The sequence below is a fragment of the Lactuca saligna genome, chromosome 4, assembly GCF_052625555.1.
Source record: "Lactuca saligna cultivar CGN05327 chromosome 4, ASM5262555v1, whole genome shotgun sequence".
NCBI lineage: Eukaryota > Viridiplantae > Streptophyta > Magnoliopsida > Asterales > Asteraceae > Lactuca > Lactuca saligna.
Genome location: NC_136420.1, coordinates 44406120 through 44423906, shown reverse-complemented (window position 1 = coordinate 44423906; position 17787 = coordinate 44406120). Strand labels below are relative to the sequence as shown.

The 17787-nt window shown below is 33.1% G+C and overlaps 2 protein-coding genes across 2 annotated transcripts; both read right to left on the bottom strand.

The window, feature by feature from the left end:
• Window positions 1-200: 200 nt before the first annotated feature.
• On the bottom strand, window positions 201-3736 carry LOC145041739 (lysophospholipid acyltransferase LPEAT2-like). Its single transcript, XM_078989901.1, has 14 exons — window positions 2969-3736; window positions 2701-2881; window positions 2557-2616; window positions 2304-2467; window positions 2149-2212; window positions 1970-2038; window positions 1729-1824; window positions 1591-1635; window positions 1426-1496; window positions 1211-1277; window positions 1021-1071; window positions 838-948; window positions 688-735; window positions 201-575 (listed from the first exon to the last, which is right to left on the bottom strand). Exons 1-14 carry the CDS (start codon window positions 3481-3483, stop codon window positions 402-404), a joined length of 1716 nt encoding a protein of 571 aa, XP_078846027.1. The 5' UTR covers window positions 3484-3736; the 3' UTR covers window positions 201-401.
• Window positions 3737-10168: 6432 nt separating this feature from the next.
• LOC145039550 (uncharacterized) lies at window positions 10169-12585 on the bottom strand. The gene is made up of 2 exons (XM_078987587.1): window positions 11542-12585; window positions 10169-11032 (listed from the first exon to the last, which is right to left on the bottom strand). The coding sequence occupies exons 1-2, from the start codon at window positions 12583-12585 to the stop codon at window positions 10169-10171; spliced, it is 1908 nt and encodes a 635-aa protein (XP_078843713.1).
• Window positions 12586-17787: the final 5202 nt, after the last annotated feature.

Below are 17787 nucleotides of genomic sequence, written 5' to 3'. Positions count from 1 at the left end.
CCACCCTCATTAAACCACAACACTTAGCTTAATGAATTAAATCTTTACCTATTTGTTATCTAGTTTTTGCTTACATCATATGTTATAATTGACAATTATTAACGTATATTGTATTTTTTTTTTGCATGCAAGGATAAAATAGTCTTTAAGAGTCATTAAAACAGTTTATTCGGTCAAAAAAAAGAAATAAGAAACAGAGCTTAAACTGTAGTCACCTTTATGAAGGCTCATTACTTCAACTGCCACACATCATTTCGTTTTCATTCAATATGTACTTTAAAAGAACATGAAACTATGATTACCAGTTTGTCTATAAACCCCCACAACCCAACAAAATTACACAATTGCCCATCCATAAGGACAAAAGCTCCATGAAAAATGCCCCTTTGATCCTGAATACATCACACAATTTCCTCTAAATAACCAGCTGCTGCATTTTGATCCAAGTCTTTATGCATGAAATGGGGAGAAAAAAGTGCTATGAGCAATGGGTTCTTTCTTAAGCAATTTACAAAATCGCCCTTGCTGATCCGACCATCATCATCTTCATCAAATAGATTGAACACCCCATCTATCTGCAATATAGTAATTTTCACTTCATGATCATGTCAAGGGCATAAGTTAACTGTACATAAATGACATAACTGGTCCCTAAACTATAAATAAATGACGTAATTGGTCCCTCACCTCATCCGTACTCAAACTTCCCATGGCTGGCATCAATGAAGCACCAAACTGTAGCAGTTTCAAGAAACGAATTATTCAAAACATTTAATGATGACAATGACTCAGTGAAGACAAATTTGAAATTTTAAAAAAAAAAAAAAAAAAATTTACTTCTTGCTCAGAAATGTAATGATCTTGATTAATGTCACTTTCAGTGAAGGCCATTTCACAAGCTTGCTGGAACAATGGCTGGTTGAGTACATGAGCTGATGCTACCAAGAACTGCAGGGTACGAAATTATGTAAATTACAAAAATACCCTCTAAAGATGCATGCATTAGCAGACATGGTTTACCTCTTTAAAGATGATTTTCCCATTCCTGCCCACATCAATGAACTCAAACATCTGTGAAAAAAGATAATGATGCTAATAAGCAATCTATTATGATGTTGGGAACTACAAGGGGGCATATATGTACTTTTACAAAAATGCCCTCTAAATCTTGCCAAGATCAATCTCATCAAGAAACAATTTGACAACTGACCTTTTCTGAGAGACCACAACGCTTTAATCTTAAAACCCTTAAAAAATCTTGAATTTTGACGTTTCCACTGCAAAAAAGATTGTAATTTAAATAAGATTCTTGAAATTCCTTAAATGCAAAAAAGATAGTAATTGAATCTAGAAATAGAATTGTGGAAATTAGAGATGAACAACTAAACAACATGATTAAAAACAATGATATTAATAATGACATACCTGGAATCAGGATTCATAGCAAGAAATCTATCCAACAAGTCTAGAGCATCTGAAGAGCTCAAATGAAATAACTGAGAAAAAAAAAAGCAACACAAAGATTCATCTCAAGTATTATAATAATAGAAGTGATAAATTGATTACACTGAACTTATGATACACACTCACTTGTTGAATCTTTGCCATTTCAACCACAAAGAGAGATGGATTTTCCTGTAAAAAGAATAGAACAATATTAACATGTGGTTTCACTCCTTTTTGATAAATAGTTTTTTGTAAGAAAAGTAGATATATATATATATTTACATGTCCAGAATCAGCTGCCTTTGAAAGAAGCAAGTAATCAAGAAACGAATGTGATGTTTGCACAACATTGAGAGAACGAGCCATGGCTCTACCTGTCTGCATAAATAATTAAACAAAAATCTATAAGTTCAAAATTTGAAAACCTAATCATTTGAAAACAGAGATCTAAAAGCTAAGCAATTGTAACGTGTATTTTTAAAATGTTTGTAAGTAAGCAATTATAATAAAACAGAAAACTCACTTTTTCAGCAAAACGAACAGCACTTTCCTTATGATGTTCCGAGGGTGAAACAATGGGAAGATATTCAACCTAATCAATTCCAAAATTAGTTATTACTTTTTTCTAAAAAAAGTACAAAGAAAACATGTTATATATATTTACATGCTTAAACAACAAACAATGAGTATATAGTTATATACCTCCATAAAATTATGAAATTGTGTGAACATTCTAAACATGAGTGTCGCCAATGAAATATGACCCCTACAAACCATGTGATAAATCATGATTGATCAAAATGTACGATGAGAAAGTCAATTGAATAGTCAAAATTGATTATGATCTTAATTCGTACCATGATTGATCAAAATGTACATGAGGATAACGAACAACAACTGGTTGAATAGGATAACCAGGTATAAATGCGCCATGTTGAAATGAAATAAGCAGCCTTCCATTTGTTGTGGTTCCCTCAGGAAATAAAAGTAGCCGAGGAAATCTGTCGCTGGAGGCTTTTCTCTGTATTCAAATCCTTAAAAGCACATTCTGTATCAAATTGCTTACATACATATATGTGATTTTACAATGACACCTCTCAACTTGCTTACCTTTATCTCGTTTACTGCATGCTTCCGTGATTGTTGTGAAAAACGATCTACGTATATCACCTATATGTGAAGAATGGAAGAAAAAATTTCCATGAAGAGTCGAGATATTATGGTAGAAAAGAACTGTGGATGAAATTTGTTTACCTGCATAGCTCTAATAATGGTACCAACAAAGGGCATGGAATCGTGGGATTCAGATGCAACAATTGTTGGGAATAATTCATAGAAGAAGAAGATTGGATCAATGTAAGATACGTGATTAGATACAATGATAGGAGCAATTTCCCTTGGAGCTGGTTTCCCCTTTCGCTGTATCCAATGGTATCTGCAAATGGTTAATATGAGCAGTAGTTCGTGATAGTTTGACTCATAGATGCGTAATGATTACAAAAAAAGGGTAAATTGAGCTTACCCAAATGAAAACAGAATCCCCCTAGTACACAATCGGGTGATCCACATAACCCTACACCTCCATTTGGGCATTGGATTTTGTTTATCTTTCCAGCCACTTAATGCAAATTTTGTAGCGAGATACCCGATCGCCAAACAAAATGCGAACAATACAAGTCGAGCTAATGCAATCGGCGCACAGATCAACAACTTAACCCACTCATAAACCCCTTCAATCTTGGGTGTATGGTTCCTAAACGGATCCACCGTGGTCGACCCGGGAACTTCAAACCCGGTTGACCCAATAAACCCATATGGGTTTTCATCAAAATCCAATTGGGTATTGATAGAAATTGAACATTCGTTTGTCGGTGTTTCATGATTTGAAGATGCGGAAGGATCCAAATGATCGATGACGTCTAGGATGAGTTGAGGGTTATGAAGTTGATGATCGGCATCTGATGGTGGCTGTGACAGGCGGCCGTAGTCGTCGGAGGACGGAAGTAAAGGGGTTTTGAGATCCTTAGCCGCTGCCATTGATGGGTTTTCCAGTCAAAGCGAATTGGGCGACTTTAAAGGTTTTTGTGGGTATGACTGTGTTGAATGTTTTCGAAGTCGCTGGATACCATTACCACGAAGAGAATTCAATCCAGTTTTGGGGGATTAGATATATAAAGACGTCCTTAAATGGCTAAAAGTATGTGCTTTAGCGTTTAAGATATGCACTCTGTGTTGTTAGTCAATTGAGGGTCGAGCAATCTAGTCCATGGAAACACGTTTGCGTGTCCACCATAAACAGTAGCGCACTTTAGATCGAGACAAGTTTACAATGACATTTTAGTACTTATGGAATTTCGATGTGTTGCATACGCGTGATTGTTTTGTATTTGGTTTTGTGATTGTAATTTGTATATCAATAACATGAAAATGGGTATTTTTGGATAATCTTTTCAACTATTTTTTATGATTTAATTTTTGGTACATGTTTACTACTCGTGGTGACACATAGCTAATTTTGTGGATAATCTTTTCTATGTTTACTTGTAGGTGTTTTTCACTTGCTACTACTAAAAAAAGGGTAAACCATGAAGTTTAAAAACTTTATCAGATTATATTATCGGTTTTTATGTTGAAACCAGAAAAACTTTATTATAGGATTGTTAAGTCATCAAAAAATAATTCAGAAGTAACAACATCGCTTTATGAATGAGGTAAAACTTTGTATCTCTTTATTTAAAATCGTAAGGTTGAGATAGATTACTAATACTGATTTTCATTTATGGTTTGGTCAATTTGCTTCAAAGATAATAGTCATTTAATCAATTAGGCCGAAATTTAGCACAAATTTATTTGGTATATTAACGTTTAGTGAAATACGCACAAATTTATATGGTTTGGTATAAATTTAGCACAAATTTATTTGGTATATTTGATTTTCTTACCAAATTGTTGTCTAACAAATTCAATAAATCAAGTCAAGTTAGATGTTACAAAATCCCGTCTGCTTGATTTGATGAAAATAATACCATAATTTTCATAATCATAAATTCTACACATGATTTCAAGTAGGCTCCGCCATCATGAGTGTGCAAGATGTATAACGTATAGGGCCTCAAAATTTTAGGGCCCAATTTTAAGTATATATACGATGCATTTTATTTGTAACATAAAGGTTTTCCGCATGAATTGACAATACCGCTTTCCAATGGTACAAGCAACTCAAGTTCGAATAATGTGTCCATTTATTCTATAAAATTTTCACTTTACTATACACGCCAGTAGAATTTCTTTTACATCCTTAAAAATTTTAAATATTATTTTTATATTCTTATAAATTTTAAATTTACATGTGTATAAATTTAAGGTGTTGTTTGCTTTTTTAGGCAAAATGTATACAGTCTGTGGACAACATCTGTAGACCTCTGTAGTAAAAAATATGGGCCAAACATCTGCAATTTGGAAAAAAAATAAAAAACTATTTGTTTTTTTAACATCTACAAGCTACGAAAAAAACTAAAATATAAATAAACTGATTTTTTTTAATATCAAAGTGATTTTTTAATATTTTTATAATTTTGTTATAGATATTTATCAAGTGTAGATCAACTTTTATTTATTATTGTATAAAAAGTGAAAATAAAAAATTATACGAATTAACGTATATATTTGATAAAAAACAACAATTTTAGTCGCAAAGTTATACTTAAACATTGTAATTATGAATCAAATAATTTGATATATAAATAGATGGAAATAAACTTCGATTTTATCAATTAAATTAATTAAAAACATTTCATAACTATTTTCCCAAAAAAATTGACAATGTTGTATTACATAATACTTTATAAAATTTGGCACAAAGAATATAAAAATATACTATGATTTTTTTTTTCATATTTATATAAGCAACTTCAATAGCAATTATTGTAATAAATCATTATTTATAAATTTGTCAAAAAGACAATGTTTATGTTGTCGAACCTTTTTTTAAGTATTGTGACCTTTTTTTCAAATTGTTCATCATTAAGAAAGTTGGAATAAATATATTAAAAAACTAAAAAAATAAAGATGTATTTACTTTATTAGGCTAAAAGATGTTAAAAGACTCTAGTTCACATCTGTACCAAGAAAATGACGCGCATATATTTTTAGGTCTGCAATCTTCAAAAGAAAAAAAAACACAAACAACATGCAAAGGCTAATGTCTACATTTGGTCTGCGCAACGCAGACAAGAGATCTCAAGAAGATTTACAGCCAAAAAAACAAATGGCACTTAAAACTATAAAACTCACATCTATATCCAAACTATTAATTTAATTAAAATTAAATCAATTTAATTTAATATTAAAAAAACTTAACCAAAATTTAAAATGTTCACATGAATTAAATTCTTTATGTAATAATTATTGTTTTAAGTAAGGAAAAGTCAATTCTAGTGTAGGATCTTTTTTGTATTGGGCCTATAATGTTTTCGGTGATAAATTATCCAAATGTCAAAATGGATAGATTTTATTTTTAAAAATTAATTGAGTGTGTTTTTATTTTTAAAAATTAATTCGGATCATCCTTCACGGATATAAAATAACTATTTTATCTTTATTAATTTCTTTTTTATTTACTTATAATTTGTTTTTTTAATTATATTTAAAAAAAAAAAAAAAAAAAAAAAAAAAAAAAAAACCATCTATACCGCTCCCCATCCAAACCCTTAAATCTGGAAATAAGAAATATGAACCTTCATCTTCGACTGCTTCATGTCCGATCATCTCTACTCGTCGGAAAACATCTCCGTCCACCTACCACCGCACCTGAACATACCTCCATTGATACCCTCACCATCAGAGATAAAGAGAATATTCTGATGATTGAAAATATGTAAATCAACATTTTAAATGTTGAATCCAAGAAAAAAAACTCAACAAAAGCCATAAAAATCCTTACAATCTCTGTAAAACCTAAAGAACAAACAAATTAATTATAGAACAATCTCAAAAATCCTTTAACTGTTTTTAGTTTTATGTAAATCTAGGAAAAAAAATCCATCGTTCTTATTGATTTTCATTTGTCTAGTGTTTAGAGGCTGCAATTTACAGTTTGCATGTGGAAGAGTAGGTAACCCAAAATCTGCCAAAAATCATATAAACAAATTTGCCCAAAATCAATTGTACAAAATAGTTTATGAAATCCATTTCAAAAATTGATCGAACATAATGCCAAAAACCTGTTTTTCAAGAACTTGAGTTCCAAAAATCGTTAACAGATCCTAAAGCTCCTACCTCCGGCCTTAGCATTCCATAAATTGTTTGCATATCTTGAAATCCCAACTTCGGCCAGATGCGTAAATCATGATGGATTTTGTTCCGGAAATCGTTGTGGTTGGTCATCGGTGGTCCAAATGTTTCAAAAGTCGGGCCGACACCTGAGAGGTGACAAGCCCAACAACATGGTCGATGCCGCTCACTTGTCTCCAGCGTACCCAAGCACTACCGTCTAAAAAACACTTCAGATCTACTTCGCCTCTTCGACTGTCTTGCCCACTTTCTCTGTGTATCTTTTGCAGCTCCAAGTTGGAGAAGAACCGACGAATGGTATTTGGTTGGGTTAGAGTAGGGGTCGTAAAAGTTGACACGACTAAAAAAAACGACACGAAACGAAATTGAGATGAAATCAAATTTTGAATTCGTGTTCGTGTCGTGTTCATATCGTAAATATAAAACACAACGTCGTATCGTGTCGTGTTCAGGTTTAAAAAAATAAAAACAAAATCAACACGATAATAACTCAAAATTAACCCGATATATAACCCGAAAATAATACTATATATACGATTTATAGCTTATTAATTAGTATAGGTAAGGCCATAACATTTTGAATTAAATAATAAAATTTTAGATTCTTGAAAAATGAAGAGTCGTTTCTTGAAAAATGAAGGGTCAAATTCTATTTTAGTTTAACCAATTTCCAAGATTAGTAGAAAACCCTTATAGGCCTTTAAGTAATCGGCAGTTCATGTCTTCACCTGTTGCCACTACCATTCCTTCTTCATCCGTAAGTTATCGTCGATTCCATTTGTTTTGTATGCTTTTACTCTAAGTTAGAATGATCTTTTATTTGTATGTTAAACTAAATCAAAATTTTCCTATTTTATTCTTTGCCGAAATCAGTTGTTTTCAATCTGTTATTCAAAATCAATCTTTTTGTGGGTTAGTCGAAATCAAATTTTATATGTTGCTGGTCGAATTGAAGGGGGTGTTTGAGATTGCTTTTTAGTTTACAAAATCATTTTCAACAAAAGAATTTTTTGACTTATAGCTTTTTTCAAAAAAAAATAGGTTTTAAAATGTGTTTGGATTAGTTTTTGAAGTAAAGGTTAAAAAATCAAAAATCATCAAAAGTCATAATTTGTGACTTTTAAAACCATAACTTTTTCTTCTTGCCAAAAAGTTAAAGGACTTTTATAATTACCAAACAACATTTCAAACTTTTAACTTTTTGAAAAAGCCAAAAATCCAAAAAGTCATTTTAAAAGTTATCCCAAAAACCTTTGAAGAATGTATCGTCTGACTTTGTATGTTAACAGTCCTAGTCAAAATAAGCATTTTTATGTTAATTGAAATCAATTTTTTATTGGTTAGTTAAAGATAACTTTTTTTTCCTCCGAAATTAGTATCTTTTTCGTGTTAGTCTAAATCAGTTTTCTTTGCTCGAGTTGAATAAGGTGAAACTATTGTATTATTCGAAATCAGTATATTTTGTGTGTTTGTCCAAAATCAGTAATTCAGTATTTTACCTAGGGGTGAGCGTGGTGTGGTTTAGGGTTTCGGTGCGGTTATTAGCCAAAACCTCACCATTAACCGCAAATACGGTTAATCCATTTTCTCTTAAATTCGATGGTATTGAAATCAGAGGGAAAAAAAACATATCATTCATTAAAACCGCAAAGCTATACATAGGGATTACAAGAATTTGTTAAAATTGATAAACTAAAAACGAGGATAGACACAAACAATTTAAAAGCTAACTGGATAAACATTTAGATAAATACTATCCAAAGACAAATACTATCCAATACTCCCCCTCAAGATGGAGCATGTAAATGGATAATGCCCATCTTGCCAAGTAAGAACTGAAACTGATTTGCTCCAAGACCTTTTGTTAACAAATCTACAACTTGAAACATGCTATCGATATGCATTGGTAAGATTTCCTTAGAAACAACTCTTTCACGAACAAAAAAACAATCCATTTCAACATGTTTCGTCCGCTCATGAAAGACTGGATTATTTGCAATGTGACGAGTTGCTTGATTGTCACAGTATAAGACAGTAGGACCATTAATGTGTACTTGTAGGTCGTTGAGAAGCCATCAAACCCACAAAATCTCACTGACTGTGGATGACATGGCACGATATTCAGCCTCAGCAGAAGAACGTGAAACCACCGATTGCTTTTTAGTCATCCATGAAATCGAAGCACCACCAAACATCAGCAAATATCTTGTTCTTGATCGCCTAGTAAACAGACATCCTAGCCAATCGGAATTGCAGAAGGCTGTCAAAACTAATTCTCCCGCCTTCGGTAGGATTATTCCTTGTCCTGCTGTCCCCTTTAAATATCGTAATACTCGATTCAATGCATCCATATGGTTTTGTCATGGATCACTAACAAATTAGCTCAATGCATTAATTGCATAAATCACATCAGGTCGAGTTGCTTGGAGATATAACAGTCTCCCAATCAGTCTACGATATTGGCTAGCATCAACTTGTTTTTCTTTCTCTTCTCGACCTAATTTCAGATTCTGTTCAAAAGGAAATGAACTAGGTTTGCACCCAAGCATTCCAGTATCCTTGAGTATGTCGAGAACATATTTTCTTTGACTCGGGACTAATCCTTGTTGTATTTTAGTGACTTCTATTCCAAGGAAGTATTTTAATTGTCCTAAGTCCTTTATGTTGAATGCCTCGTCAAGCAACCTCTTGGTTTGTTGAATTCATTCCAAATTGTTGCCAACCACTAAAACATCGTCCACATAAATGAGTATAGCAATATAAACACCTTCTTTGTCCCACAAAAAAAATGGTCAGCTTTCGACTTCCTGAAACCAATGTCCAAAAGGAACTTTGTAAATTTTTTATACCAATTCCGAGAAGCTTGTTTAATCCCATAAAGTGACTTATGTAGACGACAAACTCGAGTTTCATTTTCTTTAGACAAACCTTGTGGTATCTTCATGTAGACTTCTTCTTCTAAATCTCCATGCAGGAATGCATTGTTTACATCAAGTTGGTGAACAAACCAATCTCTTTTTGCTGCAACTGCCAGAAGAGTTCGCACAGTAACAAGTTTTGCAACTGGGGCAAACGTATCATGAAAGTCCACTCCTTCCATTTGGGTAAATCCCTTTGCAACCAATCGTGCTTTGTATCGTTCCATTTCTCCATTTGGTTTATATTTAATTTTATAAACCCATTTCAAATCAATGGATCGTTTCCCTTCAGGTAAAGTTGTTAGTCTCCAAGTTCCATTTTCTTTAAGTGCTTTAACTTCCATTTTCATGGCTTCAGGCCACCGTTCATCCTGAGAAGCTTGAACAAAAGTGGTCGGCTCATTGTTTGAGGAAATGGCCACAAGGTAAGCTTTATGATTTGGTGAAAAAAAATTATAACCAACAAAATTAGAAATAGAATGTACAGTAGAGGTCTCTTGATCGGATGTGGGTTACTCATGCCTAACCGGTGGGGGAAGCTTTACAAGATAGTCTTTAAAATTTTGAGGTTGCGTTTTAGTTCGAGTGCTTCTAGTTTTATTCTCGGCTTCAACATGTGAGTGGCCAAGATTATTGTTGTCGCCACCTTGGTCAATATCTAATTCTGGCTCAGTCTCGCTGTTTGGGTTTCTTTCTGTCGATGGGCTACTATGTTCATCATCTTGGATCACAGTCTCATCAATATGCTCATGATTGGGTTGCACTTGCTTGGCATCAATATATGATGGACCTTCTTCCAATGCACTACTTTGGAGCTTGAAATGTTCGTCAGTTTTATCAAGCCCATCTGTCTTGATTCCTTTGAAAGGAAAAACACCTTCACAAAATAAAATATCCCTGCCCACCACTAGTTTTCTTGTTTTAATGTCATAAACTTTATATCCTTTTGTGCCTTGTGGATAACCCAAAAACACACCTGGTTTTCCTCTTTGCTCAAACTTGTCTCCCTTTGTGTTTGTATTTTTATAGTAAGAAAGACAACTGAAAATTCTCATGTGATCATAACGAGGCCTGGTATTCCAAATGAGCTCATAAGGAGTCTTATTTTGAATCACCTTAGAAGGAAGTTGGTTGGTTATGTAGGCTGCTGTAAGTATGCACTTACCCCAAAATTTCTTCAGGATGTTAGCCTGAAAACGAATAGCTCGTGCAGTTTCAAGTAAGTGGCGATGTTTTCTTTCCGCTACACCATTTTGTTGTGTGTGTGGGCAAGTAGTTTCCAATAAAATTCTTTCTCTACTATAAAAATCATGCATGTAACTAGATGTAAATTCTCCTCCATTATCACATCTAATCCTCTTAATATTCTTTTCAAACTGAACCATAACCATTTTATGGAAATCAATAAGACATTGACTGACATCATTTTTGTGTTTGATGAGAAATATCCAAACCGCTCTAGTATAATCATCTACTATAGTGAGGAAATAGTTTGCATTTGTATAGGATGGTACTCAATACCCACCCATATATCACAATGTATCAACTTAAAACTAGCCTTGGATTTATTGCTACTAATAGGAAAAGGTGTTATAACAAGTTTTGCTTTAGCACAAGAGTCATAAGTTTCATCACTAAAATTAACAAGATTATTCCTAAGGAAATCTATTTTGGAGAGCTTTTCCTTTGAGGCATGATCTAACCTTCTGTGCCAAGTGTCTGTTATGATTGACATCGCCTTTCTTTCCTCAATCATCCTCATTCAGTAAAGTCACCCTCGGCGTCTACCCGCTCCAATCAAGTTCCCTGTATGAAGCCCCTGCATGACACAAAAGTCATGAAAAAAGGTTATGGCACATTGTAAATCGTGACTCATACGACTCACTGAGAGAAGATTGCATTTCAAATTGGGAACACATAATACTCCTGTAAGTTTCACTCCCCCTGGAAGTGTACACTCTCCCTTTCCCTCCACGTTAATAGAGTCTCCATTAGGTATAATCATAGGTGGCTCAAATGGAGTAGCCTTTTTGTTGTTAAGTAAATGAGGAATGAAGGTTACGTGTTCAGTACTACCTGAGTCAATAACCCAATCATTTTCACTATTCCCTTTACCTATCATATTGGCATTGTGGGCCATTCCTTCACTGTTATTGACAAATGTAAAGTGTTTCAAGAACATCTGGTATTGCTCTTGAGTGGGTTCAGGTATGGGACTGACTTCAGAACCAGTACAAGTTGTTGTGGTCTTGGTTTTCTCTCCTTTCTTTCCACGCCACCAATCGGGGTATCCAACGAGCTTAAAACATCCTTCTCTTTTGTGTCCGTTCTTCCCACAAAATGTGCACGGTTCACTTTCTTTCTTTTCTTTACTTTCTTTGATTGGTATTTGGTAATTTCGTTCCTTGGAATTGTTGGGATGTCCAGTCCTTCCTTGAAAGGTCTTGAAAGCAACCGATTCAGCAGGTACCTTCTTTTCATTGGAGATTGATCTTTGTCTCTCGTCTTCAGCAACTAAGTGGTACACAATACCTAGAAAAGGGGTCGGTTTCGTCGCTAGTATCTGTGTCTTGATCACTGTGAAGTCGGGATCCAATCCCATGAGAAACTGATATAAACGTTCCTTTTCTTGATATTCACTTATTCTATTTCCAACATCGCATGTACAATTTTTGCATGAGCACTTGGGAAGAGGCAAGATCGACGAGGTTTCGTCCCAAAGTGTATGGAGATTAGTGTAGTACGTGGAAACTGAGTTGCCCTCCTGTCGGGTGGCAGCCATCTTCTGCTTTAACTCGTAAGCTCTTGGGGAGCTCTCCTTGCAAAATCTTTCACACAAATCAGACCATATATGTGCAGCAGTGCTTGCATATTTTACGTTGTCCCGGATCATCTTTTCCATGGCTGTGGTAAGCCACCCCTTTACCATCGCATCACACCTCATCCATGGCATATATTGTGAGGACCCCTTTTTTGGTTTCTTGATCGATCCGTCTACGAACTCAAATTTGTTTTAAGCAAAGAGAAAGTTTTCCATCTCTTGAGACCAGTCAACATAGTTGACATCGGTGAGAACTTCATTCACATGAAGTTGCTTAGGAACATCAGATGGATGCAGGTAATATGGCGAGTCAGGGTTGATCCCGCTGGATCCTTCTCTGGCGTCTGTTTTATCCTTTGGGTCAGCACCTATCATCCTTAAGCTTTCTTCAAAGGTAAAGTTTAATTAGGGTTGTGAAACCTGCTCTAATACCATCTTATATTTGATAGTATTGAAATCAGAGGAAAAAACATATCATTCATTAAAACCATAAAGCTATATATAAGGATTACAAGAATCTATTAAAACTGATAAACTAAAAATGAGGATACACACAAACAATATAACAGCTAACTGAATAAACACTTAGATAAATACTATCCAAAGATAAATACTATCCAATATTTTCAAATCTGTTTGGTGCGGTTAGATGGTTATTTTTGCGGTGCATTTTTGTTTTTTTTTTGTGTTACGGTTATTAACCGCATGGATTTGGTGCAATTTTTTTGTGTGATTTTTAACCACAGTTTAGAGCTTAAATGGTTTTAAGAGTTCAAACATATTACTTGTAATGATTAAAAAAAAAAAAAAAAAAACATAAGGTATAAGACAATTAACTTAAATCACAAACAATTAATATCTTAAAAACATCAAATCAATAGTAATTAACAATAAATATCTTAAAATTGTCTAATTTTATCATTTTTCAAAGTTAAACATAACAAAAAACAAAACTTTTGTCTTCTAGTATTTTATTCATATTTTATCTATGAAAATTGTCTTATTTTTAATATTTAATATATTAATAAATAATAAAAATATATATATAATATATATGCGGTGCTGTTTTTTGCGGTTTTGAAAATTAATAACTGCACTGCACCATAAATTTGTGGTTTTTGAAAAACAGAAAACCTCACCATTGGTTTTTATTGCAGTTGCGGTTTATGCGGTTTTTACGGTTAATTTTAGTTGTGGTGCAGTTTTTACTCACCCCTAATTCTACTTTTGAATAGTTAGTTTTTTTTTTTTTTTTTTTTTTTTTTTTTTTTTTTTTTTTTTTGAATAAGGGTTTTTTATTGTATTATTCAAAAACCAGTAACTTTCGTGTGTTTGCTCGAAATTAGTATTTAACTAGGGAAGAGCCTCGCTTTGCGGGGTTGGATCAGCTAGAAAAACCTGTCTAAGTTCAAAATGAACAAAACAATAACACAACAAAATAAACAAAAAAGACACAAAACCATTTCTTTTTCAACTAAATACAAACTTGAATTCCACATAAAAAAAAATAAATAAATAAAAAATAGACCCTCATTTTCATCCATGCATATAATCTAAACTTTTGGCGACACATTTTGTTGGTGCACTCTTGCTCTTTGATATCTATATCCTTAGAGACATGGTTATACTATCGACTCATTTAAGATCATTGTTCATTGAGACGATCATTAACCCTAGTAGAATAGTACATATAAAATGTTTACAATATGAGTGTTATTTTACCAAAAGGAAAGGAACAAAGAATATAGATAAATAGATAAACTTTTATACTCTTGGAGGCTTTTATTTTTAAAAAGTTTTTTATTCCAAAAAAAACATTATCTGTTTAGAAAATGCTACACCAAAGCAACTCTAGTGAGATTTTTTGTGTGTTTGTTCAAGTTAATTAAAGCATCTTAATTTTATTTGTACCTAACATTGGGTAGGTGTTTGAAGTAGAATGACCTAATAAGAAAAAAGATGAAAGGTACAACGTTATGATTTGGTGGGGTTTCCATCGTATAGTGTCTTAATAAGAAATAAATAAATAAAAGTGTAACATTGTAATAAAGAGAAATGAAAGTAAGATGCTATAATAAACAAATAAATGAGAGTATGTTGCTATTTTTTGCATTTACCCCAACTTTGAAAAGCTTACATTAGGATAAAGATATGAATATATCAATCCAATGATCCATATATAGCAATCAAGCCCAGATCTAAAATGTTACTTGTGCAATAGAGGCGGATTTGATTTAGCATGATCATTATACCCTACAAAGCCATAAAAAAAGTTTAGCCTCCACATCATCTTTAATAGAAATAACAATACGTAATAACGAAGGATAGCGGAGGAAAACCATTAAATCGAAGCTATGAGAAGACCATTGTGTGTAGCATGTTGAAAACACACAATAAAAGTAGAATGTAATAACAAACCAAAAAAAAAAAAAAAAAAATTGGGTTCCATTCCTTTGTAAAGATTCTAGAAGATTACCCATATTTAGACCGAGAGGTTAGGCTCTCAAACCCTAGTATTGGTCGTCCTTTCATCCATTGTCTTATTACGGTCTTGATTGTTTGATGTTATTAAGCAAGATAAGTATTTGAAGTAATTTTGGTTGTTGCAAAATTATTTACTTCAATGCCACTGTTATGAATACTTGTCTCTTAATCAAAATGAACCAAAGTTGTAACATACCCTAAATTTTTGCTTCATGTAGCTAAAATCAAACCAGCAACTCAGTCAAGCTTTATCATTGCATGTGACCAATTAAATAAAATTAAACAAATAGAAACCTGTATTATAAGTAGAGCTCCAAAATCTCTGTATGAACAGAAGAAATACAAAAGGCAACCAACAAACATCATGAAAAATTCAATCCTCTCATAAGCTTATATGATTCATTCCTTCATTACGATTCACCATATGATCAAAAAGACCATCAATCTATATGATTTTCAGAAAACAGAAATAGAAGATGAAAATAACCTGGTATGTATGAAGAAAAAGTAAATAGCGGCTTCAGCTAGCTCGATATTCATTGTGACTGCTTTATCATTTGATGTTCATCTAGAAAGCTAAAGAAACCTAGCCAGAAATTGGAGAATCAAGCAAATTTTGTGCAAAATTAAGAACACAATCATACTTTAGAAAATGAATACTTGGATTCAAGTTTCTGATCGACAAATAAACAATTCATCAGTTCTAAAATGGATAAATTTCTTTAATGTATAAGAACCAATAGCACAACAATGTATGTAGAGGCAAAATTCAGGAGTTGGATATAAAATTTATTGGAGATTTGAATCACCTTCATAGAACAGATGCAACTTCATGTATTATTGATTAGGAAACTGTTAGAGGGGTCACCTATAAAGAAATAAAGTTGGAGAATAATGTAATATAATATACCTTATTAAAACTGATAAGGAAGTCACATACTCAGTAAGAGTCACTAACAATCATCCTTTTCTTTCCTTTCCTCCTCATCGGGTCTGTATCAATTGTCATACTGCACAATAAGGAGGGCATGTCGATAACCACATAAGTGATTAATCCGAAAATTGAAATCGACAAACCATGAAATAAAAAAAAAAAATTTGAGGGGTCAAACCTACCTGAATTCCGAAACGTTCACTTTATGAAGTTCTGATTGAAAGATGGGAGACAACGAAACCCAAAATCGATCTATAAACAAAAAAAAACTAATTTCAGACCCATCGATTAAACTCCAAAATTTGGGACCAATTAAGTCAGACAGTGCAAGGGTAATCATTTTCGAGAAACAAATAAAAGAAAATTTTGTGTGATTCATTGTACGTATACATACTTGCGAATGATTCTCGGGCTAGTAATTATAAGAGATGAAATTAAGGTTGAATCTCTTGAAGATGAGAAAACAGTTGTTGCCGTTGGTGCTCATCTATGGTGTTCGTCACTGATACCCGAAGTAGCATCTCACTTGACACCATTCTTAAAGCGGAGCACCCCTAACCTTATGGCAATGGGTTGGAAATGAGTTTAGAGGTTTTCTTTTGGTAGCGGCGATACTCTTGAAGAGCAAGACAGAGCTCGAGCGAAGTCATTGGGTGCAGTGGTGATGAAGCAGACGGAAGATGCGTTGTTTGTGTCACAACAGAATAAAAACCACCACATGGAGGGTAGAGACATAGCTGATTGCAGAGGTGATTGCATCAATGATAGAAGACATTGTTGATCAGTTTAGAGAAAGATAGAGGGTTTTGGAGAGGCGGTGGGAAACATCTAGATAAATGAGCGGTGGATATTCTAAAGAGAAAACACGTAAGGTGGGTTTTGTAAAGAGATTACATGTAGTAGTGCTAAAAGTCAAACAAACAAAACAAATTTAATAAATAAATAAATAAAGACAAAAAAAAATTCCAGCCAATAACAGTAAAGTACTGTTCCCTAAGGGCTTTCAAAATTAATCTATATATATAAATAAGGTTTTCTTTGCTACTTTGAATATTTATTCTTGTTGCCTTTTATTTTATCTATGTGTTTGTCCACTCTTAGCTTGAATCCGTCTCTAGCAATGGTGGATGTGTTCTTAACGAGAATATTAAGGCTTTAATTTGTTCAAATGATTGGTTGTTTGAAGTTAAAGGTAATCGCGTGCTTGTGCATTTTTTCCTTTACTTCTATTGCTAAAAATTTGTATTTGGTGTTAAAGTTATCTTTAATATGTTTATATTTATGTTTAGTGTTTTGTAGGTGATAAATAACTTACCGTTACCGAAGATATTATGAAAATTAGATTGCCAATATAAACATGAAAGCATGAATCGCCAATTGAAGCATAGATTGGATGAATTTTTTATGTCATAAGTTTGAAGAAATTTAGTACCATTTTTATGTCTTAATTTTTATTTAGCTTTTTTAACTTATCTTTATGTAACTCATATGTTTGGGAATATATTTATATAATTAAACACGGATGAAGTAAACAAATAGATATTTTATGCAATTTTCTATCGTGTTGTCGTGTTTGTCATTTTTTTTAAATGGCTAATGTTCGTGTTAACAAAAAAAACACGACTTCGTGTTGTGTCATGCTCGGGTTGTGGAAAAAAATTCATATTGTGTCGTGTTAGATAAAAATACCCAACGACTACCCGATTTGATAACTCTAGGTTAGAGTATGATGTCAAGAGTTTACGGTAGCGGATCTCATTCTATTTAGGTATGATTAATAAAATTAGGAATGACACATGCAACTTTTAAATTTAGTCGGAACAGTCTGAGTTATATTTTGAAAATAAAAACTGAACGTGCATTTTAATATGTGCACGAGGGCGACTCGTATA